The 26,696-nt window shown below is 43.7% G+C and overlaps 1 protein-coding gene across 2 annotated transcripts in view; it reads right to left on the reverse strand.

The window, feature by feature from the left end:
* si:ch211-257p13.3 (kinesin-like protein KIFC3) overlaps window positions 1-23,235 on the reverse strand; it is a 29,879-nt gene extending 6,644 nt beyond the window's left edge. Inside the window, exons 1-17 of one of the 2 annotated variants that reach the window (XM_036936173.1) lie at window positions 22,991-23,235; window positions 22,430-22,622; window positions 21,335-21,437; window positions 20,517-20,683; window positions 19,980-20,241; window positions 11,825-12,000; window positions 8,330-8,395; window positions 6,667-6,804; window positions 4,992-5,189; window positions 4,417-4,590; window positions 3,390-3,537; window positions 2,910-3,040; window positions 1,624-1,735; window positions 1,314-1,498; window positions 1,045-1,149; window positions 788-918; window positions 436-556 (exon numbers count right to left, since the gene is read on the reverse strand). In XM_036936173.1, the coding sequence (XP_036792068.1) occupies window positions 436-556; window positions 788-918; window positions 1,045-1,149; window positions 1,314-1,498; window positions 1,624-1,735; window positions 2,910-3,040; window positions 3,390-3,537; window positions 4,417-4,590; window positions 4,992-5,189; window positions 6,667-6,804; window positions 8,330-8,395; window positions 11,825-12,000; window positions 19,980-20,241; window positions 20,517-20,683; window positions 21,335-21,437; window positions 22,430-22,528 (2,316 nt within the window). In that variant the 5' untranslated portion in view covers window positions 22,529-22,622; window positions 22,991-23,235. Of the gene's footprint in view, window positions 1-435; window positions 557-787; window positions 919-1,044; window positions 1,150-1,313; window positions 1,499-1,623; window positions 1,736-2,909; window positions 3,041-3,389; window positions 3,538-4,416; window positions 4,591-4,991; window positions 5,190-6,666; window positions 6,805-8,329; window positions 8,396-11,824; window positions 12,001-19,979; window positions 20,242-20,516; window positions 20,684-21,334; window positions 21,441-22,429; window positions 22,623-22,990 lie in introns of both variants that reach the window. The other variant, XM_036936166.1, reaches the window with a different exon arrangement.
* Between the last annotated feature and the right edge of the window lie 3,461 nt (window positions 23,236-26,696).

Raw genomic sequence — 26,696 nt, forward strand, 5'->3', positions numbered from 1 at the left:
AACCATTAGGGTTCTGATGGAGATGTATGGCTCAGTAGGTAGCGCACGGCTCAGTAGGTAGCGCACGGCTCAGCAGGTAGAGCACGGCTCTTGCAACACCAGGATTGTGGGTTCTATTCCCTGGGCAACCCATACGTAAAATGTTTGCCAGTTGGCTGTAAATTTCTTTGAATAAAAGCGTCTGTTACAGTATATTAAATTATTATCAAATTCGAGGTCGAAAAGTCAAGGAAATGATCTATTGATATAGTTGGAGAAATCAGTCTCACTGAAAAAAAGTATACAGTTGCCAAATTCCAGTAACTATCCCCAAATTCCCAGGTTTTCCAGAAATAATGGTTGGAAGATTCTACCAATCAGCAGGGAATAAGCAGGAAATCCCTGGAAAGTTACCAGGACTTTCACCCTAAGAAAAATAAATGTGAGTCTCCTCACTTTCTTGATGTGTTGGAAGCTCTTGACCTCTATGAGCCGGAGTCCAGGGACGTGCAGCTGTCCTGTTCCGTCTGGGTTGATCTTAATGTCCAGCTTCTCTCCATCCTTACTCAGCAGGTCTCTGGGGACAGAACAGGAACAGGAAGTTATTGTCAGTTTATCACAACACTAACACTAACTTAAAGCACTTTTCATATATTTAAGGCCTCATTTACTAATATAAAACAATATAGTAGCACAAATATAAAACGGAAGACTTGAATAATGAATCATAAAACATATCACCACTTCTAAATGCTGGGATGTTTTTCTGCCAGTCATTGAGAGGGAAGGAGAGCAGCTGGGAAGGTACCTGAGCACCTCGTTGTAGATCTCCACAGAGCTGACAGTCACGGTGTACGTCCACATGTCCTTCCTGTCCTCTATCTCACTAAACAGGTGTTTCAGAGCACGCTGGTTGATGCCTGGGTTCTCTGTGCTGCCCTGACGACAACAAAGGATGGAGATTTTGATACAACGAGTCAATTTCAATCAAATATTCAGCCTTATTTAACAACAACACGTTGATAAACCTCACATTACACATTGGTATGCAGTGCTACCACACACCTCCATGGTGTGGGTCTTCCCAGAGCCAGTCTGCCCATAGGCAAAGATGCAGACGTGGTATCCATCTATACAGGATGTCACAAGGGGCTCGATCTCCTGGAAGACCTTAGACACAGTAGAAAACCAAAGGTTAGCGAGTATCGTTCACAGTCACTGCTGTTTTTTGAGTCACACCACAGAAACTGAAATACCACCCCTGAGCCACTCATTTAAATAGATAGAGAAGTGACAGTACTGTGTCTCGTAATGGAGGCTGAGTTTCTCAATACCTCTTCCTGAGTCGCCTGAGGGTGGAAGACACGGTCCAGTTCAAAGTTATGGCTTCGGCCCTGCCCTTTCAGCACGGAGAGAGCTGATTCGTTGTTGGGGTCCGTGGTTACCACCACCGATTGGCCCTCCTCATGCTGGTCCTCCTTCAGAACCGGCTTCACACGGCACAGGACACGGATGTTGCCTAGCAACAATGACAGTTTATTTTAATAATGACACAGCGTTATATATAATTGCCTTTTTTTTCAATAGAACAAAGAGACTCCCTCCTCCAGTCTCTTCCTTCATATGGACGTTGTTTCACCATACCTTTGAGCTCGACCAGCTGCTCGTGGTACTTCCTCCGCAGTGCCACCTCCTTCCTGTACTTCTCCAGGAGGTCCTTGTTGGCCTCCGACATCTCACTCATAGCTGCTGATATCTACACAGACAGGCCAGAGATAAACGGTGAAATCTCACTCATAGCTGCTGATATCTACACAGACAGGCCAGAGATAAACGGTGAAATCTCACTCATAGCTGCTGATAGCTACACAGACAGGCCAGAGATAAACTGTGAAATCTCACTCATAGCTGCTGATATCTACACAGACAGGCCAGAGATAAACGGTGAAATCTCACTCATAGGCTGCTGATATCTACACAGACAGGCCAGAGATAAACGGTGAAATCTCACTCATAGCTGCTGATATCTACACAGACAGGCCAGAGATAAACGGTGAAATCTCACTCATAGCTGCTGATATCTACACAGACAGGCCAGAGATAAACGGTGAAATCTCACTCATAGCTGCTGATAGCTACACAGACAGGCCAGAGATAAACTGTGAAATCTCACTCATAGCTGCTGATATCTACACAGACAGGCCAGAGATAAACGGTGAAATCTCACTCATAGGCTGCTGATATCTACACAGACAGGCCAGAGATAAACGGTGAAATCTCACTCATAGCTGCTGATATCTACACAGACAGGCCAGAGATAAACGGTGAAATCTCACTCATAGCTGCTGATATCTACACAGACAGGCCAGAGATAAACGGTGAAATCTCACTCATAGCTGCTGATAGCTACACAGACAGGCCAGAGATAAACTGTGAAATCTCACTCATAGCTGCTGATATCTACACAGACAGGCCAGAGATAAACGGTGAAATCTCACTCATAGGCTGCTGATATCTACACAGACAGGCCAGAGATAAACGGTGAAATCTCACTCATAGCTGCTGATATCTACACAGACAGGCCAGAGATAAACGGTGAAATCTCACTCATAGCTGCTGATATCTACACAGACAGGCCAGAGATAAACGGTGAAATCTCACTCATAGGCTGCTGATATCTACACAGACAGGCCAGAGATAAACGGTGAATACACACCACACCTTTTCAGCTTGGCCTTTAATTAATGTTATATCTTTACTGTAACTTCAGACATTGTTTTCTCTTTACATCTCTTCTGCTGCCTTCTGTTTGGTTTTTATCTCTTTCATTTGATTGATTTACAGTTTTGTGGGTTTAAATCGCACTTTAAATAAAGTTTGATTTGACTTGAAACAACGCTGGTTAATCCAGCAGCAGTGTTGTGTGGGACCTGTTTCTTGGCGTCGGTGATGGCTGCTCCGTAGAAGTCCGAGAAGTTGCGGACCTGGCTCCTCAGGCTGGCGTAGTCTGTCTTCATGGTGCGCAGGGTCGGAGGGAGCGCTGTCAGACGCTTCTGCAGGTCTGACACAGGACACACACAGACACACACAGACACACACACACACACACACACACACACACACACACACACACAGACACACACACACACACACAGACACAGACACAGACACACAGACACAGACACAGACACAGACACACACACACACACACACACACACACACACACACACACACAGAGACAGAGAAAGAAAGAAAGAAAGAAAGACTGTCACAGATGCTCAATGGTGATGTGATGAGCATGAAGCACAACATCCTATGAATCAACAGCACTCCCAGATTCAACAAGCCCATCATAGCATATCTGCACAGCCTGTAGAAGCTTCTGAAGGTTGTATTAGATGGGACTCACTAAAGAACTGGTCCTGCAGGCTCTGGAAGTGTTCTACGGAGCACGTCGCTGCAGCTTTTACAGCCTCCTCCTTCTTCTCCTCCAGGTGACCTATCTCCTTCAGCAGTTCCTCCTGCAGTACACTGATCTCCCGCTCGTACGCTGCAATCTGGGAGAGGCAGTCCCATTCACATTCAGCATATGATGATGAGGTTCATGAACTGGAATGCGTCCCAAATGCCACCCTGCTCCCTATTTCGTTCACTACTTTAGACCAGGACCCATTGGGCTCCAGCCAACATGGGTCCAGTAGTACGTGACATAGGGACTAGGATGCCATATTGGATGGAGACAATACCTTGCATAGCTTGGTAGGAATGAAGGTTAGTATTATACACGTTAGTTTCTTCTTCTGGTTAGTAAGTTAACTGTTAAATCTCATCATTGTGAACTTTGAAGTAGAATAATTTTTGTCTCAGGAATGTAATATTTCTTCATGAATATTTCACAGAACATATTTACCTTTTCTGAGGACGTTCAAACCAATACGGTGACTTTTCATTGGTTCTCACCTTGTGTTGCAGGTGACTTTTCATTGGTTCTCACCTTGTGTTGCAGGTGACTTTTCATTGGTTCTCAACTTGTGTTGCAGGTGACTTTTCATTGGTTCTCACCTTGTGTTGCAGGCGACTTTTCATTGGTTCTCACCTTGTGTTGCAGGCGACTTTTCATTGGTTCTCACCTTGTGTTGCAGGCGACTTTTCATTGGTTCTCACCTTGTGTTGCAGGCGACTTTTCATTGGTTCTCACCTTTTGTTGCAGGCGACTTTTCATTGGTTCTCACCTTTTGTTGCAGGTGACTTTTCATTGGTTCTCACCTTGTGTTGCAGGTGACTTTTCATTGGTTCTCACCTTGTGTTGCAGGTGACTTTTCATTGGTTCTCACCTTGTGTTGCAGGCGACTTTTCATTGGTTCTCACCTTGTGTTGCAGGTGACTTTTCATTGGTTCTCACCTTTTGTTGCAGATTACTTTTCATTGGTTCTCACCTTGTGTTGCAGGTTACAGCTGAATTCATCTGACTTCCTGATGTGCTCCTCCAGTTGTCTGCACTTCTCGTTCTGATTGGTCAGTTTCTCTGACAGCTGCTCGTTCCTCTCTCTGGCCTCAGCCAACTGCCTCAGAGTCACCGGTGACTCCACCTCCACAGTTTGAGTGACAATCTGTCCCGGAAAATACCAATGAAGGTTATAACCTCAGTTAATATAAAACCATTTATTCAACAAGACCAGTTTCTGATTCCAAACCATCAGAAAACTGTTATCAGATTCATTTGAATGAATCCGGGACCGAGTGGCGCAGCAGTCTAAAGCACTGTATCACAGTGTTAGAGGCATCACTACAGACCCGGGTTCGATCCTGGGCTGTATCACAACCGGCTGTGATCGGGAGTCCCATAGGGCGGGGCACAGTTGTCCGGGTTAGGGAAGGGTTTGGCAGGGGTAGGCCATCATTGTAAATAAGAATTTGTTCTTAACTGACTTGCCTAGTTAAATAAAGGTAAAATAAGAGAATGAGAAGGTATTGTATATACAGCAAGGTGTCTTTTTCAGACAATCCCTACCTTGACCTGTGGCTCTTTGGCCCTCTCTTTATCCAGCTCTAGCTGCAGCTCCCTCACTCTCTCCTCTCTTCTCCTCTGCTCCTCTCCTCTCCTCCACTCGCTTTGTTCGCTCTGTCGCTCCAGGTGAGACAGCTGATCAGCCCTCTGCTGCAGGGAACTCTCCAGGTGCTGCACCCGGCTGCGCAGGTTCTCATTCTCCTACAGGGGGAGACAGAGAGCACAGTTAGAGAGAACATTCTCCTACAGGGGGAGACAGAGAGCACCGTTAGAGATAACATTCTCCTACAGGGGGAGACAGAGCACCGTTAGAGAGAACATTCTCCTACAGGGGGAGACAGAGAGCACAGTTAGAGAGAACATTCTCCTACAGGGGGAGACAGAGAGCACCGTTAGAGATAACATTCTCCTACAGGGGGAGACAGAGAGCACAGTTAGAGAGAACATTCTCCTACAGGGGGAGACAGAGAGCACCGTTAGAGATAACATTCTCCTACAGGGGGAGACAGAGAGCACCGTTAGAGAGAACATTCTCCTACAGGGGGAGACAGAGAGCACCGTTAGAGAGAACATTCTCCTACAGGGGGAGACAGAGAGCACCGTTAGAGATAACATTCTCCTACAGGGGGAGACAGAGAGCACAGTTAGAGAGAACATTCTCCTACAGGGGGAGACAGAGAGCACCGTTAGAGATAACATTCTCCTACAGGGGGAGACAGAGCACCGTTAGAGAGAACATTCTCCTACAGGGGGAGACAGAGAGCACAGTTAGAGAGAACATTCTCCTACAGGGGGAGACAGAGAGCACCGTTAGAGATAACATTCTCCTACAGGGGGAGACAGAGAGCACAGTTAGAGAGAACATTCTCCTACAGGGGGAGACAGAGAGCACCGTTAGAGATAACATTCTCCTACAGGGGGAGACAGAAAGCACCGTTAGAGAGAACATTCTCCTACAGGGGGAGACAGAGAGCACCGTTAGAGAGAACATTCTCCTACAGGGGGAGACAGAGAGCACAGTTAGAGAGAACATTCTCCTACAGGGGGAGACAGAGCACCATTAGAGAGAACATTCTCCTACAGGGGGAGACAGAGCACCGTTAGAGAGAACATTCTCCTACAGGGGGAGACAGAGAGCACAGTTAGAGAGAACATTCTCCTACAGGGGGAGACAGAGCACCGTTAGAGAGAACATTCTCCTACAGGGGGAGACAGAGAGCACAGTTAGAGAGAACATTCTCCTACAGGGGGAGACAGAGAGCACAGTTAGAGAGAACAATCTCCTACAGGGGGAGACAGAGAGCACCGTTAGAGAGAACATTCTCCTACAGGGGGAGACAGAGAGCACCGTTAGAGAGAACATTCTCCTACAGGGGGAGACAGAGAGCACTGTTAGAGAGAACGGTCTCCTACAGGGGGAGACAGAGAGCACTGTTAGAGAGAACGGTCTCCTACAGGGGGAGACAAAGAGCAAGACCATATTCACATATAAATGTGTGTTATAGATCTGTCATTCTCATTGAAAGCAAGTCTAATGAATGGTAGATCTGTTCTATGTGTGGTATTTCTATGTGTCCCATTCTTAAGTTTTTACGCTGTTTCAGCTTCAAACAACTTAAAATTCAATATTTGTGGTTATTGTATAGGGACTAGTGTTCCGTTTGGGACTGATTCTCACCTTGATGAGTACAGAGCTGGACTGGGAAGGGATGACAGAGAGCTGCTGCAGGAGGCCCTGGGTGACAGTCAGACTCTGTTTCAGACTCTCGTTCTCCGCTGACAGACACACAACCCGCTTCTCCGAGTCTGTGGCTCCCTGAGGAGGAACACAATGGATTACAGTAAGCATGATGAACAGGTTATATCACACTAAAGCATGACGAATAGGTTATATCACACTAAAGCATGATGAATAGGTTATATCACACTAAAGCATGATGAACAGGTTATATCACACTAAAGCATGATGAATAGGTTATATCACACTAAAGCATGATGAATAGGTTATATCACACTAAAGCATGACGAACAGGTTATATCACACTAAAGCATGATGAATAGGTTATATCACACTAAAGCATGCTGAACAGGTTATATCACACTAAAGCATGATGGACAGGTTATATCACACTAAAGCATGATGGACAGGTTATATCACACTAAAGCATGATGAATAGGTTATATCACACTAAAGCATGATGAACAGGTTATATCACACTAAAGCATGATGAACAGGTTATATCACACTAAAGCATGATGAACAGGTTATATCACACTAAAGCATGATGAACAGGTTATATCACACTAAAGCATGATGAATAGGTTATATCACACTAAATCATGATGAATAGGTTATATCACACTAAAGCATGATGAACAGGTTATATCACACTAAATCATGATGAACAGGCTATATCACACTAAAGCATGATGAACAGGTTATATCACACTAAAGCATGATGAACAGGTTATATCACACTAAAGCATGATGGACAGGTTATATCACACTAAAGCATGATGAACAGGTTATATCACACTAAAGCATGATGAACAGGCTATATCACACTAAAGCATGATGAACAGGCTATATCACACTAAAGCATGATGAACAGGCTATATCACACTAAAGCATGATGAACAGGTTATATCACACTAAAGCATGATGAACAGGCTATTTCACACTAAAGCATGATCACTAAAGCATGATGAACAGGTTATATCACACTAAAGCATGATGAACAGGTTATATCACACTAAAGCATGATGAACAGGTTATATCACACTAAATCATGATGAACAGGTTATATCACACTAAAGCATGACGAACAGGCTATATCACACTAAAGCATGATCACTAAAGCATGATGAACAGGTTATATCACACTAAAGCATGATGAACAGGCTATATCACACTAAAGCATGATGAACAGGTTATATCACACTAAAGCATGATCACTAAAGCATGATGAACAGGTTATATCACACTAAAGCATGATGAACAGGTTATATCACACTAAAGCATGATGAACAGGTTATATCACACTAAAGCATGATGAACAGGTTATATCACACTAAAGCATGATGAACAGGTTATATCACACTAAAGCATGATGAATAGGTTCTACCTGTCAATACCGGTCCCACAATATTGCCTGTTTGTTGCCTAACCAGTATGATTTCCCTATAGGTTTAAAACCAAGCCAGTGAAAGATACCTCAATGCTGACACACCGTAGGGATTTTCACACTACACCATTTTGTCTCTGACTACAGCAGCAGTGTAAACATGTACCGCGGCAGCTTTGCTGATAACAAACGGAGCAGATTGTCTTGAATGCTTACAGAGTCCGTTCTCAGTCTGGATAGCTCCTCCTCCCGCTCCTCGATGCAGTTCTTCAGTTCGTCGATCTGGGGAGGAAACAGGGGAAGTATGTCGTCTGTAGTCTTGTACAAGAAGTTTAAAGGGAAGAAGATGGGATTCAAAAGGACGGATTGGATGCTGAAAAAGAGAGTCGTTTTTTTTTGTTCATCGATTGGAAATGTGCATTTGACAGTGTGCGGGTGGGTACTGTCGTAATGTTTTTAAAATAATATTAATTATGACTCATAGCACGCTAACTTTAATCATCTCCAAACTGCACGCAGAAACATACAAATGGTATTCATGAGGTCACCTGTCTCTGGGGAAGTAGAAAAAATACCTACATCTCTAAATCTCTCATTATCCCTTTAAACATGAACACCCCATAACAGGGTTAGGGCCAATTTAAATTCAATAAATTGAAGATGTTAACTTTATTACACCTTATAGTCAGATGGCTGACAAAACAACTATGGGGGCTGATGATGATGGCAATTAGACAAAGTTCTGTGTTTGTGGTCAAATCCCCTGAAGTTAATAGTGGCTATTTAAACCACTCTGAACCACGGAATACAGTTACAGTATGGATGGATTACATGGATTACAGTTAGAGTATGGATGGATTACATGGATTACAGTTAGAGTATGGATGGATTACATGGATTACAGTTACAGTATGGATGGATTACATGGATTACAGTTAGAGTATGGATGGATTACATGGATTACAGTTAGAGTATGGATGGATTACATGGAATACAGTTACAGTATGGATGGATTACATGGATTACAGTTAGAGTATGGATGGATTACATGGATTACAGTTACAGTATGGATGGATTACATGGATTACAGTTACAGTATGGATGGATTACATGGATTACAGTTAGAGTATGGATGGATTACAGTTAGAGTATGGATGGATTACAGTTAGAGTATGGATGGATTACATGGATTACAGTTACATTATGGATGGATTACAGTTAGAGTATGGATGGATTACAGTTAGAGTATGGATGGATTACAGTTAGAGTATGGATGGATTACAGTTAGAGTATGGATGGATTACAGTTAGAGTATGGATGGATTACAGTTACAGTATGGATGGATTACATGGATTACAGTTACAGTATGGATGGATTACATGGATTACAGTTAGAGTATGGATGGATTACAGTTAGAGTATGGATGGATTACAGTTAGAGTATGGATGGATTACATGGATTACAGTTACATTATGGATGGATTACAGTTAGAGTATGGATGGATTACAGTTAGAGTATGGATGGATTACAGTTAGAGTATGGATGGATTACAGTTAGAGTATGATGGATTACAGTTAGAGTATGGATGGATTACAGTTAGAGTATGGATGGATTACATGGAATACAGTTGATCCTGGCCCATAGACGACTTCCAGGGTAAGGAACCATCTGACTGACGATAAGGTGTAAAAAAGTTAGCTATCCCTTAATTGAATTTACAAATCAATCATTGCAAATGGGGCATTAAATGGTCAAGGATTTCTTACTAAACTGAATCTGATAAGCTTTAGTAATTGTGTTTATGAGCCCAAGCGCTTCCCAGGTGCAACAAAGGGACAAGTGGGAAATGGCTTCAAACAGTCAAATGGCTGAATTGAGAAGCGATGAAAAGGATTAAATTATGTGTTTCGTGTCGTTTGTTTTGTTTTGTTTTGTTACCATGACTACAAGTATCACTGAAATAATGCTCCTGTAACATATGTGTTAACACATATTGTTCAGATGTATTGTATCATATAAGGGACATATATGTAATAAACATTTGAACACTAAATGTGTTACATATGTATGAGCATATAAGTAGTATGTATATATGCACATATATGTGGATATAAGGCAGAAATATTTGTCACATATATGAAAACGGCCAATTATTGTATATTCCAACATATATGTGACATATCTAGTGCCCTCAGAAACTGTTTCAAACCTGTTGACATTTCTACATTTTGTTGTGTTACAGCCTGTAGTTAAAATGGGTTAAATCCAGATGTTGTGTCACAATACCCCATAGTGTTAAACGTAATGATGTTTTTATTCGTTTTTACATATTAATAAAACATGAAAAGCTTGAAATGCAGTGGTGTAAAGTATTTAAGTGAAAATACTTTAAAGTTCTACTTAAGTAGTTTTTTTGTGGTATCTGTACTTTACTATTTATATTTTTGACTACTTTTACTTTTACTTCACTACATTCCTAAAGACAATAATGTACTTTTTACTCCATATATATCCCTTTAAGCATGGTGAAGTTACTAATTACACGTTGGATGGTGTATCAATACACCCAGTCACTACAAAGATACAAGCATCCTAAGTTACCAGAGAGGTTAGAAACCACTCAGGGTCTCCCACTCCTCTTTCTATTCTGGTTAGAGTCCGTTTGTGCTGTTCTGTGAAGGGAGTAGTACACAGCATTGTATGAGATCTTCAGTTTCTTGGCAATTTCTCGCATGGAATAGCCTTCATTTTCAGAACAAGAATAGACTGACGAGTCAGAAGAAAGTTCTTTGTTTCTGGCCATTTTGAGGCTGTAATCGAACCCACAAATGCTGATGCTCCAGATACTCAACTAGTCTAAAGAAGGACAGTTTTATTGCTTCTTTAATCAAACAACAGTTTTCAGCTGTGCTAACATCATTGCAAAAGGGTTTTCTAATGGTCAATTAGCATTTTAAAATGATAAACTTGGATTAGCTAACACAACGTGCCATTGGAACACAGGAGTGATGGTTGCTGATAATGGGCCTCTGTACGCCTATGTAGATATTCCATAAAAAATCTGCCGTTTCCAGCTACAATAGTCATTTACAACATTAACAATGTCTACACTGTATTTCTGATCAATTTAATGTTATTTTAATGGACAAAAAAATGTGCTTTTCTTTCAAGAACAACGACATTTCTAAGTGACCCCAAACATTTGTCTGTAAGTATGCCTCTCTCTCTCTCTCTCTCTCTCTCTCTCTCTCTCTCTCTTTCTCTCTCTCTCTCCTCTCTCTCTCCCTCTCTCTCCTCTCTCTCTCTCTCTCTCTCTCTCCTCTCTCTCTCTCTCTCTCTCTCTCCTCTCTCTCTCTCTGTCTCTCTCTGTCTCTCTCTCTCTCTCTCTCTCCTCTCTCTCTCTCTCTCTCTCTCTCTCTCTCTCTTCTCTCTCTCCTCTCTCTCTCTCTCTCTCTCCTCTCTCTCTCTCTCTCTGTCTCTCTGTCTCTCTCTCCTCTCTCTCTCTCTCCTCTCTCCCTCTCTCTCTCCTGTCTCTCTCTCTCTCTCCTCTCTCTCTCTCTCTCTCCTCTCCCTGTCTCTCTCTCTCTCTCTCTCTCTGTCTCTCTCTCTCTCTCTCTCTCTCTCTTTCTCTCTCTCTCTCTCTCTCTCTCTCTCTCGGTGTGCATGCGTGTTTACATTTGTGCATGCATATGCATGTGTGATGGACTGTACCTGATGTTGGAAGACCTGTACTCGTGAGTGTCGGTCCTGTTCTCTCTGCTCCAGTTGGGAGTGCAGCAGCCGTAGTTCTCCCCTCAGCTGGCTCTTCTCTCCCTGTAGTCCATACAGAGACTCTACCAGCCTGTGGAGCCCTGCCCCGGCACCAGGGACATCAGCACCACACTCACCTAAAGGCAGACAATACTCTAGGATTATGACAGACATCTTTGTCATTATACTCATTATCAGCAGCAGTATTATCATCATCATCACCACCATCATCAACATCATCACCAACATTAGCATCAACATTAGCATCACCCACTTTCATCATCATCATCATCATCATCATCATCATCATCATCATCATCACTATTGCCACTATTATCATCATCACCACCATCCTTATCAACATTATTATTACCACCATCATCACTATCACCATCACCACTATCGCCTCTATCCCTCACTATCACCACTATCACCATTACCACTGTCACTCCTATCACCACTATTATCATCACCACTATCACCATTACCACTATCACTCCTATCACCACTAGTATCATCACCACTATTACCACTATTATCATCACCACTATCATCATCACCACTATCACCATTACCACTATCACTCCTATCACCACTATTATCATCACCACTATCACCACTATCACTCCTATCACCACTATTATCATCACCACTATCATCATCACCACTATCACTCCTATCAACACTATTATCATCACCACTATCACCACTATTATCATCACCACTATCACCATTATCACCACTATCATCATCACCACTATCACCATTATCACCACTATCATCATCACCACTATCCCCATCATCACCACTATCACCATCATCACCACTATCACCATTATCACCACTATCATCATCACCACCACCACTATCATCACCACCACTATCGCCATTATCACCACTATCACCATCACCACTATCATCATCATCATCACCACTATCATCACCACCACTATCACCATCATCACCACTATCACCATTATCACCATTATCATCATCATGTAGAAATACAATGTATCAACATCATAGTAGTCACACAGCCATCATAGTAGTCACACAGCCATCATAGTAGTCACACAGTAGTCATAGTAGTCACACCGTAGTCATAGTAGTCACACAGTAGTCATAGTAGTCACACAGCCAGCATAGTAGTCACACAGTAGTCATAGTAGTCACACCGTAGTCATAGTAGTCACACAGTAGTCATAGTAGTCACACAGTAGTCACATAGTAGTCGCACAGTAGTCATAGTAGTCACACAGTAGTCACATAGTAGTCGCACAGTAGTCATACTGGTCACACAGTAGTCACACAGTAGTCATAGTAGTCAGACAGTAGTCATAGTAGTCACACAGTAGTCATAGTAGTCACACAGCCAGCATAGTAGTCACACAGTAGTCATAGTAGTCACACCGTAGTCATAGTAGTCACACAGTAGTCATAGTAGTCACACCGTAGTCATAGTAGTCACACAGTAGTCATAGTAGTCACACAGTAGTCACATAGTAGTCGCACAGTAGTCATACTGGTCACACAGTAGTCACACAGTAGTCATAGTAGTCAGACAGTAGTCAGACAGTAGTCAGACAATAGTCACATACCAGTGACATGGTAGTTACTCAGTAGTCATACAGTAGTCAGACAGTAGTCACACCGTAGAGTAGTCAGATAGTAGTCAGATAGCAGTCACTCAGTAGTCACATAGCAGTGACTTGGTAGTTACTCAGAAGTCAGACAGTAGTCACATAGCAGTCATTCAGCAGTCACTCAGTAGTCATACAGCAGTGACATGGTAATTACTCAGTAGTCAGATAGCAGTCACTCAGTAGTCAGACAGTAGTCACAAGGTCGTCACATTTTAGTCACATAGTAGTCATACAGTAGTCACATAGTCATCGCATAGTAGTCACATCTAATGCACAAAGTGAAGGTGTATGGTCCTCACTCACAAGCACTGCCTTTAGTCTACAACCTTTATAAAGGTCAGGCAAAGCAAGTGAGACCAGTCCTGTGTCCCAGATGGCACCCAATCCTCTTTCTAGTGCACGACTTTTAACCAGAGCTACAGTACTTTAGGGCCCTGGTCAAAAGTAGTGCACTAGAAAGGGAATAGGGTGCAACCCTCTCAGAACATGGTGCCCAGTAGATGTTTTAATCAGTTTCCTCCTCATGCATGATGTATGGTGTTCTGTCTCTGCCAGGACTGTTTCTGTTTCTGTTTCCTGTTCTCTACACTAATCAACCACGCAGCCTCTGGTTGAACCACGCAGCCTCTGTCAGCTCTGCTGTGCTGTGTCACTGTTTTAGGAGGTGGGGAGAGGTGGTAATTGGAGGGAGACAGGGGAGAATGAGGAGAGGGGGGGTGGGGGTCTACATAGCCAGAGGAGATGCTGGATGTTTAACTCAAGGGCAGATGCAGACACGTGATCCTGGGAAAATGTGATGTGGGGGGGGGGGGGGGGGGGGGCAGGCTTTAATGTTTTCCACTCGGGTGGAAGTAATGGCATCAGCCTGCTAGTTAAACCTGCCTTTTACCTCACATGCTAAATGAAGTTTGGGTAAATATTAAATGATCCATGTTAAATGTCTCAAAGACTATTTAACAATGTCTAAGTAGAGTAAAGCAACATTATCACAGGTAGAGTTTAGACACTGCGTTGTAGACGAGCTACACGATAAACAACTAACGAGAAGAGAAATGTGGAATGTGTTTCAGCTTTGCACAACATGCACATTTATAACATCCTGGAGAGTCTTTGGGTATGAATGACGGGGGGATTGTGGAGAATCTCCCAACTCACACACCGTGTAGATCATCATCGGAACACATCTCTTTAGAAGGGATAGAACACCGTCTACTAACATCCTGGAGAGTCTTTGGGTATGAATGACGGGTGATTGTGGAGAATCTCCCAACTCACACACCGTGTAGATCATCATCGGAACACATCTCATTAGAAGGGATAGAACACCGTCTACAAAAACAAACAGCAACGCAGGAGAACAGAACAACACACTACAGTAGCTGTTGTTGACTTCCCTTCAGAGAGGCAGTGCGCCCAATTGTCATACCTGTCATAAAAGTAAAGATAACTTCATAGAAAATGACTCTGGTAAAAGTGAAAGTCACCCAGTAAAATAGTACTTGAGTAAAAGTCTAAAAGTATTTGGTTTTAAATATAGTTAAGTATCAAAAGTAAATGTAAATGTAGAAATCATTTAAAATTCCTTATATTAAGCAAACCAGACGGCACACTTTTTTTGTTTTTTAAATTTACGGATAGCCAGGGGCACACTCCAACACTCAGACATCATTTACGGATAGCCAGGGGCACACTCCAACACTCAGACATCATTTACGGATAGCCAGGGGCACACTCCAACACTCAGACATAATTTACGGATAGCCAGGGGCACACTCCAACACTCAGACATCATTTACGGATAGCCAGGGGCACACTCCAACACTCAGACATCATTTACGGATAGCCAGGGGCACACTCCAACACTCAGACATCATTTACGGATAGCCAGGGGCACACTCCAACACTCATCATTTACAAATGAAGAATTTGATCTGCTAGATCAGAGGCAGTAGGATGACCAGGGATGTTCTCTGTTTAGTGAGTCCTCCAGATCAGAGGCAGTAGGGATGACCAGGGATGTTCTCTGTTTAGTGAGTCCTCCAGATCAGAGGCAGTAGGGATGACCAGGGATGTTCTCTGTTTAGTGAGTCCTCCAGATCAGAGGCAGTAGGGATGACCAGGGATGTTCTCTGTTTAGTGAGTCCTCCAGATCAGAGGCAGTAGGGATGACCAGGGATGTTCTCTGTTTAGTGAGTCCTCCAGATCAGAGGCAGTAGGGATGACCAGGGATGTTCTCTGTTTAGTGAGTCCTCCAGATCAGAGGCAGTAGGATGACCAGGGATGTTCTCTTGATAAGTGCGTGAATTGGACCATTTTCCTGTCCTGCCTGAGCATTGTAAATGTAACGAGGACTTTTGGGTGTCAGGGAAATGTATGGATTAAAAAGCACATTCTTTTTGTTAGGAATGTAGGGGAGTAAAAGTAAATAGTAAAGTATATATAAATAAAGTAAATTAAAGTACAGATACCCCCCAAAACGACTTGTGATACTTTAAAGTATTTTTACTTCAGTACTTTACACCACTAGTTTTCTGCTCTGACCAGCCTGCAGAAAACACCGATCACAGAAACAACCAGAAAGCCTTTCCTTTCCTCCACCAGGACACACAGCCTGCACCACAAATCTTTCCCTATTCATTTAACCTTTATTTAACTAGGCAGGTCAGAACAAATTCTTATTTACAATGACGGCCTACGCCGGCCAAACCCGGACGATGCTGGGTCAATTGTGCACCGCCCTATGGAACTCCCAATCACAGCTGGTTGTGATACAGCCTGGATTTGAAACAGGGTGTCTGTAGTGACGCCTCTAGCACTGAGATGCAGTGCCTTAGACCGCTGCATCACTCGGGAGCCCATATTCCCCCAAGGGCTCTGGTCAAATGTTACCCTATCCCCCCAGGGCCCTTGTAAGGGGTGCGTAACTGGTGGCAGGGAAGTCAGATGCAGGAGAGCAGAACTAGGTAATAGCCGGAGCAGTTTAATTTAAAAAACCAACGGCATAAAGAAATAATCAACATGGGTACAAAACCCGACGCGCACCAGTCAACATGTCACAAGCACTACAACATACAATACCACACAAAGACATGGGGAGAACAGAGGGTTAAATACACAACAATTAATGAGGGTAATGAAAACCAGGTGTGTAGGAAAACAAGACAAAACAAATGGAAAATGAAAAGTGGATCGACAATGGCTAGAAGACCGGTGACGCCGACCCCCGAACGCCGCCCGAACAAAGAGAGGAACCGACTTCGGTAGAAGTCGTGACAGCCCTGGTCAAATGTTACCCTATTACCCCAGGGCTCTGGTCAAATGTTACCCAATTACTCCCAGGGCTCTGGTTAAAAGTATTGCACTATATACAGGGAATAGGTTGCCATTTGGGAGTGGGATGTGCACACAGTGGCTGTTGACAACACCTCAGAGAGGCAGGCGGCTCAGACCTGCAGAACAACCAAACAACCTTTCCTTTCCTGCACCAGGATCACAACACTGGGAAGTGTGGGAAGTGCCCCCCTCCCATCCCTGTCCCAGGGCTATTTATATCTGACACGTACACGTGGAGGTCTAGCATCTAGCATGTGACGGAGGCTGGTATGTAAGTGCAGTGGAGGGAAGAGAAAGCAGCACTCACAGGGATAGTTTATTCATGATATAACAACTGATTCCCTGGACAAGTACCATTGTACCATACATCCATCTCTTTATCTAACTCTGTCTAACACTCACAGGGATAGGTTATAACAACTGATTCCCTGGCCAAGTACCATAGTACCACCATCCATCTCTTTATCTAACTCTGTCTAACACTCACAGGGATAGGTTATAACAACTGATTCCCTGGCCAAGTACCATAGCGCCACCATCCATCTCTTTATCTAACCCTGTTTGATGCGTAATGAGAGGAAGTGATGCCTGAGGTCTCCCACTTAGGAGAGCCACACATTCTGCTGCAGAGCAGAGAGAACCTCGTTTTGGTTCATCAAGTGGCATGTTTCTCCAGGGTTATACTGTACTAGACAGAGAGCAGTATACTGTATTAGGAGAGAGGAGGGATCACTTACTATGCAGAGCCCACTGTCACACCAATCTGTCATGACATCCTAAACACTCAAATGAGTAAATCATTTGATTTTGGGTGCCGACATTACTGTCACACATACAGCCACACACACAAGCATGGGCATATATGCTACAGACGTGAGCGCGCAACCACACACACACACACACACACACACACACACACACACACACACACACACACACACACACACACACACACACACACACACACACACACACACACACACACACACACACACACACACACACACACACACACACACACACACACACACACACACACACACACACACACACACACACACACACACACACACACACACACACACACACACACACACACACACACACACACACACACACACACACACACACACACACACACACACACACACACACACACACACACACACACACACACACACACACACACACACACACACACACACACACACACACACACACACACACACACACACACACACACACACACACACACACACACACACACACACACACACACACACACACACACACACACACACACACACACACACACACACACACACACACACACACACACACACACACACACACACACACACACACACACACACACACACACACACACACACACACACACACACACACACACACACACACACACACACACACACACACACACACACACACACACACACACACACACACACACACACACACACACACACACACACACACACACACACACACACACACACACACACACACACACACACACACACACACACACACACACACACACACACACACACACACACACACACACACACACACACACACACACACACACACACACACACACACACACACACACACACACACACACACACACACACACACACACACACACACACACACACACACACACACACACACACACACACACACACACACACACACACACACACACACACACACACACACACACACACACACACACACACACACACACACACACACACACACACACACACACACACACACACACACACACACACACACACACACACACACACACACACACACACACACACACACACACACACACACACACACACACACACACACACACACACACACACACACACACACACACACACACACACACACACACACACACACACACACACACACACACACACACACACACACACACACACACACACACACACACACACACACAGAGAGAGAGATCAGATAGGTTGATAATGGTGAGGGAGGGCTGTCCTTCTGTTGTCTGATTAAATCTAAAGGAGAGCAGATCCCTCAACACCATCCATGGCTTTGAGGTCAGTTCGTCTGCATCCCAAAGGTCATCCTATTCTCTACATAGTGCATTACTTTGACCAGCCAAAGGCCACTATCTTTGGAATAGGGTTCCATTTGTGACACAACTACAGTCTGATGTCATTCCTCATCCCTGATTCCAACTTGATTTACACCAACAGCCCTCTTCTAAGAAGCCTGAACATTGTGGAATAGATTGTCTTTCTCCCAAACTCTCTGCCGTATTATACATCCCGAAGGGAACCCTATTATAGAGCACTGTTGACCAGGGCCCTATGGGAACGTTACCCCTCTGCTCTCTATGACTCTAGCACTGTCTCCTCCCTTGTCTCTCTACAGTGAAAGTAAATACCTGAGTTTCCACAGCCACTCTCTTCACGTGATGCAAGACATTATAACCATCCACTGGGTTTTTTCATACAAGCACTAAATAATTGGCAAATATCTCAGTCAGGTGTAGCCTGTCTTCTTTTCTCTGTACTACAGACTGGAATATATCCTCCCTCCCTCCCTCCCTCCCTCCCTCCCTCCCTCCCTCCCTCCCTCCCTCCCTCCCTCCCTCCCTCCCTCCCCATGTATGACCTTTTACCATAAATCTCCTTAAAAGGACTCCTTCCATTTTCTCCTCCTCTGTCTTCCACTTCCTTTCCATCGTCTCCCCACACCTTACACCTCCATCCCCTGCTCCACCTCTCTCACTCTGTCGTTCCTTCTCTTCATCTGATCCTGGACTCAAACCCCCTTGAAATGTAATCCCCCCACCTAACATCTCCATCCCCCACTCCACCTCTCTCACTCTGTCGTTCCTTCTCTTCCTCTGATCCTGGACTCAACCCCCCTTGAAATGTAATCCCCCCACCTCCTCCCACTTCACACCATGTTAATACCTCCCTCCAACCCCCTCCCAAACCCATTCTCTCTCTCTCCTCTTGTCTCACCTCCTCTCCTCCCCTCCTCCCCTCCGCTTGACTTATACCCTTCCTTCTCCCCCTACTTCCTTGTACCCCCCTCCTTCCCTCCCTCCCCTGTCTCACCGTCGCTCCCCGGGGTGCTCGATGTGTATTGCTGGGTGTTGATGACCTCCTCCAGGCTGTCGATGACGCTGTTCTTATCTCTCAGCCTCTGACGGTACGATGTCCTCAGGGTCTTCATCTGGCGGCGGTGCTGGGCCCGGTGCCTCTTCAGCTGGACCCGGTACTGATCAGCCTGCTGCTGCAGCTGCTGGAGGTGGGAGTACTGCTCCAGAAAACTCAGCAAGTGGGACATCACCGCCACCAAGGGAGACTCAGACATCAACTGGACCAGGAGGAAACGTGGGTTTAGATGGATTTCATCTAACAAGGCCAAGGCTTGAAGCAAGAAACTGTAGTAATTATTGCATGTGTACTTAACCCACGGAGACTCCCACAACTAGACCAGCAGGAAGTTTAGATACAGCATCAGTTATAAGAAGGTCATGGCTACAACTAGAAGCAACAGTACTATTGTGTAAATGAGACCCTATATTGAGCACTACTTTTGACCAGGGCCTATAGGGAATAGGGTGCCAAGGTGTTTGTGGTGAAGCCTACCTTTCCTGCCGTCTCCAGCTGCACCTGGACCTCCCTCCTTTTCTCGTTCTCTTGTTTAAAGGACAGGAAGGCACCCAGAGGAGTGCATGCTGGGATATCGGGCACTTCACCACCTCCACCATCATCTTCATCACTCAGGGACAGGCCGTCACTATCACTGCTACTGCCTTGAAGAAAATACATCAGCATTTTAATAAGGGCATGAATTCACATGATCAATCACTGAGAAATCACCATAAATCACCATGAGAAATCACCATGAGAAATCACCAGAAATCACCATGAGAAATCACCATGAGAAATCACCATAATTCACCATGAGAAATCACCATAAATCACCATGAGAGATATACCACATCAAAACAGTAGCTATTATCATTCCTGTTATTCCTATTCTACAGTAGCTATTGGGCTCCTGAGTGGCACAGCGGTCTAAGGCACTGCATCTCAGTGCAAGAGGCATCACTACAGTCCCTGGCTCAAATCCAGGCTGTATCACATCCGGCTGTGATTGTGAGTCCCATAGGGCGGCGTACAATTGGCCCAGCGTCGTCCGGGTTTGGCCGGTGTAGACCGTCATTGTAAATAAGAATTTGTTCATAACTGACTTGCCTAGATAAATAAAGGTAAAAACATTTGTTTTATCATTAAGCCTGGTATTTAAGTGTCTATTGATCACCATGAGGAATATCTATCTATACCATAATAACAGCAATTATCACTGATATCTGTCAGTAGTAAGTACAGTAGTTAAGTATTTAACCAGTGTTACAGTTGCCTCTATTTATAGACATTGTTGTCATAAAGCATCCACTCACTGGAGTCACTCAACCTGCTGCCACGCCCCCTTTTCTTCCTCTCCTTCCTGGGGGTGTGGCCTTTTATCCTCCTGCTCCTTGTTTCCATGGAAACACGTCCTGGCTCCTGATCACAGCAACAGACAGACAGGGGGATGGCAGAGAGCAGAAACAGACATTAGTGTTACTAAATACTGTTTTTACCTCCAACACAGACACGACACACACGTACACACTGCCAGCCTGCAATGACACTGCCAGCCCAGATGCTGTTCCCCATATACAATAAACCTACACAACATGTATGACAGCATGAACATCTCTCTCTACCGACATAAAATAGCATTTCAGATGTATGTCTGTGAGACTAGCAGTAACATATCCCCCAGACAGTAGACTTACAGAAATAGCTCAGTATCTATACAGTTTCCCTGCTGTCATGGGATTGGTTGTCCTGCTGATGGTTACCATCCTCTGATGACAAGACAAAGGAACCGCGTGGGGCTGTAGATAAACCCTGTTACTAGACTCTACTGAGGACTGTAGATAAACCCTGTTACTAGACTCTACTGAGGGTTGTAGATAAACCCTGTTACTAGACTCTACTGGGGGCTGTAGATAAACACTGTTACTAGACTCTACTGAGGGCTGTAGTTAAACCCTGTTACTAGACTCTACTGAGGGTTGTAGATAAACCCTGTTACTAGACTCTACTGAGGACTGTAGATAAACACAATTACTAGACTACTGAGGACTGTAGATAAACCCTGTTACTATACTCTACTGAGGACTGTAGATAAACCCTGTTACTAGACTCTACTGAGGACTGTAGATAAACCCTGTTACTAGACTCTACTGAGGGCTGTAGTTAAACACTGTTACTAGACTCTACTGAGGACTGTAGATAAACCCTGTTACTAGACTCTACTGAGGGCTGTAGTTAAACACTGTTACTAGACTCTAGTGAGGACTGTAGATAAACACTGTTACTAGACTCTACTGAGGTATCTGTATACTACACATTGTGAGCTTCCAAGTGCATTATATTAGTGCCCTGTAGTGCCCTTTATAGGGAATAGGATTCCATTTGGGCATAGACGCTGTGACTAGACTCACCGCTGAGGCTCCGCCCTGAGCAGCTCCCAGGGATTCTTCCTCCTCCTTCTTGAAGACAGTGTAGAAGATGTAAACTAGCAGGGAGTAGAAGGCATACATCTCCCCTCCGTCTGGGACTCACTGTTACAGTGACAGTCACGGAACTAGATACCCAGGGAAACACTGTCACGGTCCAACACTGCCTCGGCTCACTCTGCAGAGAGGAGAAAGAGAGAGATAAAAGGAAGAGAGAGAGAGAGAGAGAGAGAGAGAGAGAGAGAGAGAGAGAGAGGATGACAATGTCGTTCTATAGCCGATTCATTTTCAATACACCAAATCTCCCAAGGAGGGATGCCTATTCACTGACAACAAAGGCTCTGGCAGCTAAAATATCAAATGCTGACGGATGAGGATGCCACAGAGAAAGACCGATTAGCATAGATCTGTCTAAATAGATCTGGCTGGTTACTCTTGATCTTTCCTCAGAGATCATCCTTCCATCTTCCTCTTTAATCCGTTTTCTGATCTTAAAACGCTCCTCCTCTCCATCTGTCAGAAACATTTAGTCTTCTCCTTTCTTACCCATACTTGTCTTCATGTCATTAATGATGTCGGTTCCAGACAATCCAACATTCTGCATTCCACCACAACATTCTGCATTCCACCACAACATTCTGCATTCCACCACAACATTCCATGTTCTCCTTGTTTGGTCTGTTATTGTTCATTCCTTTGCAGCCCCTCTCCTCTCTGCTGCAGCAGCATCACTGCACTGACCAGCAGCTCCTGTGTGATTCTCTGTCTCTCCTTCTCTTCTCCCCTCCACTCTCTCTCCTCCTCCTCCTCCTCTCTACTCCATCCATCCACAGGCTGCTGATGCAGTGGGCATGCTCAGTGCAGCTCTCTGCAGTGCTGAAGCAAGCAGCTGAGATGGAGATTGATTGTGTTGGGGGCCATGTGGCCTCATGCTGTCAGCAGTATGCAGCAGCCACGGTTGCTTCACAAATGGCACCCTTTTCCCCACAGGGCTCTGGTCAAAAGTAGTGCACTATGTAAGGAAAAAGGTGCCATTTGGGATGCACCCCAGGAGTCTGAGCTGGAGGAGAGGACAGACAAGACAGTCACTGATACTATCTGATGGGCACTCACATGGAAAGGATCAGGAGCCATTGTTTATGTGTACAGACGCGAGTCGCAACAACACATTGTTTATGTACTGTATATACAGACACGAGTCGCAACAACACATTGTTTATGTACTGTATATACAGACACGAGTCGCAACAACACATTGTTTATGTACTGTATATACAGACATGAGTCACAACAACACATTGTTTATGTACTGTATATACAGACACGAGTCACAACAACCCATTGTTTATGTGTACAGACACGAGTCACAACAACCCATTGTTTATGTACTGTATATACAGACACGAGTCACAACAACCCATTGTTTATGTATGTACAGACACAAGTCACAACAACACATTGTTTATGTACTGTATATAGAGACACGAGTCACAACAACACATTGTTTATGTACTGTATATACAGACACGAGTCACAACAACACATTGTTTATATATCTACAGACACAAGTCACAACAACACATTGTTTATATATCTACAGACACGAGTCACAACAACACATTGTTTATGTACTGTATATACAGACACGAGTCACAACAACACATTGTTTATATATCTACAGACACGAGTCACAACAACCCATTGTTTATGTATGTACAGACACGAGTCACAACAACACATTGTTTATATATCTACAGACACGAGTCACAACAACCCATTGTTTATGTATGTACAGACACAAGTCAAAGCTAAGGACCAAATTACATCATTGATTCGATGTTTCTGGCAATTACTGTTTCTGTGTGTATACCAAACAACATATTGTCATTTTTGTTAACAAATTATGTACCAGTACACAAATGACTTAAATCACAAACGATGCCAATATCCAAAAAAGGTTAATTCAAGCATCTATTGACTATACGTATTACTCATCCACTACAATGTAAATAAGAACATGAATTAACAGGTAGATATCCTTAGTTAAGTCTGGCCCTATTTATGTTTAGCTGAGCTGGGCTTAGAGCTTTGGGAGGAAGTCTGCAGAAAAGAGCAAGTCTTGTAAATAGCAGATCGAGGCTGGCGCTGTGCTATCCTGGAGTCCTGGGAATTACAGCAGTTCCGTTCTGCAGTGTCCACTCAGCGTCTCTATCCAATACAGAAATAAATTCTTCCTTGGCTTTCAGGAGAAGAAAATCTTAATGCATTTTGGGATGCATCAAACTGAGCATCTATCTGACAACCAAATAGTCATTTATTCACAAGTCATCACAAATACAACATAACTTACACAGAGGGTTAACCAATTAGCATCCCAAAATGCATCAAACTGAGCATCTATCTGACAACCAAATAGTCATTTATTCACAAGTCATCACAAATACAACATAACTTACACAGAGGGTTAACCAATTAGCATCCCAAAATCAATGCACAATCCTCCAACTAGTATGGAATATCATTTTATTGGTTGGGTACACATATTTAGCAGATATTAATGTGGTTGTAGTGAAGAGCTTGTGTTCCTAGTTCCAACAGTGGAGTAATATCTAACAATACACACAAATCTAAAGGTAAAAAAATAAAATAAATTAATATTGAAATATTAGGACGAGTAATGTCGGAGTCCAGAGTATAAATATATATATATACAGTACCAGTCAAATGTTTGGACACACCTACTCATTCCAGGGTTTTTCTTTATTTTTGCTATTTTCTGCATTGTAGAATAAAAGTGAAGACATCACAACTATGAAAAAACACATATGGAATCATGTAGTAACCAAAAAACTGATAAACAAATCTAAATATATTTTATAATTGAGATTCTTCAAATAGCCTCCCTTTGCTTTGATGACAGTTTTGCACAGTCTTGGCATTCCCTCAACCAGCTTCACCTGGAATGCTTTTCCAACAGTCTTGAAGGAGTTCCCACATAAGCTGAGCACTTGTTGGCTCCTTTTCTTTTACTCAGCGGTCCAACTCATCCCAAACCATCTCAATTTAGTTGCGGTCGGGTCAGGTCATCTGATGCAGCACTCCATCACTCTCCTTCTTGGTCAAATAGCCCTTACACAGCCTGGAGGTGTGTTGGGTCATTGTCCTGTCGAAAAACAAATGATAGTGGGACTAAGCGCAAACCCGATGGGATCGCGTATCACTGCAGAATGCTGTGGTAGCCACGCTGGTTAAATGTGCCTTGAATTCTAAATCACAGACAGTATCACCAGCAAAGCACAACCACACCTCCTCCTCCATGCTTCACGGTGGGAACCACACATGCGGATATCATTCGTTCACCTACTCTGCGTCTCACAAAGACACAGCGGTTGGAACCAAAAATGTCAAATTTGGACTCATCAGACCAAAGGACAGATTTCCACCGGTCTAATGTCCATTGCTCGTGTTTCTTGGCCCAAGCAGGTCTCTTTTTCTTACTGGTGTCCATTAGTAGTGGTTTCTTTGCAGCAATTCAACCATGAAGGCCTGATACCCACAGTCTCCTCTGAACAGTTGATGTTGAGATGTGTCTATTACTTTGTAAAACATTTATTTGGGATGCAATTTCTGAGGCTGGTAACTCTAATAAACTTATCCTCTGCAGCAGAGGTAACTGGGTCTTCCTTTCCTGTGGTGGTCCTCATGAGAGACAGTTTCATCACAGTGATTTATGGTTTTTGCGACTGCACTTGAAGAAACTTTCAAAGTTCTTGAAATCATCCTGATTGACTGACCTTCATGTCTTAAAGTTAATAATGGACTGTCATTTATCTTTGCTTATTTGAGGGTTCTTGCCATAATATGGGCACACCTGTTCATTGAAATGCATTCCAGGTGACTACCTCATGAAGCTGTTTCAGAGAATGCCAAGAGTGTGCAAAGCTGTCATCAAGGCAAAGGGTGGCCACTTCACCTCATTTGCACAGACTGTATATAGACTTTTCTACTGTATTATTGGCTGAATGTTTTGTTTATTCCATGTGTAACTCTGTGTCGTTGTATCTGTCGAACTGCTTTGCTTTATCTTGGCCAGGTCGCAGTTGTAAATGAGAACTTGTTCTCAACTTGCCTACCTGGTTAAATAAAGGTGAAATTAAAATTAATGTTAAAAACTTTGAAGAATCTAAAATCTAAAATATATTTTGATTTGTTTAACAATTTTATTTGGTTACTATATGATTCCATGTGTTAT

Source organism: Oncorhynchus mykiss, chromosome 2, assembly GCF_013265735.2.
Source record: "Oncorhynchus mykiss isolate Arlee chromosome 2, USDA_OmykA_1.1, whole genome shotgun sequence".
Lineage (NCBI taxonomy): Eukaryota > Metazoa > Chordata > Actinopteri > Salmoniformes > Salmonidae > Oncorhynchus > Oncorhynchus mykiss.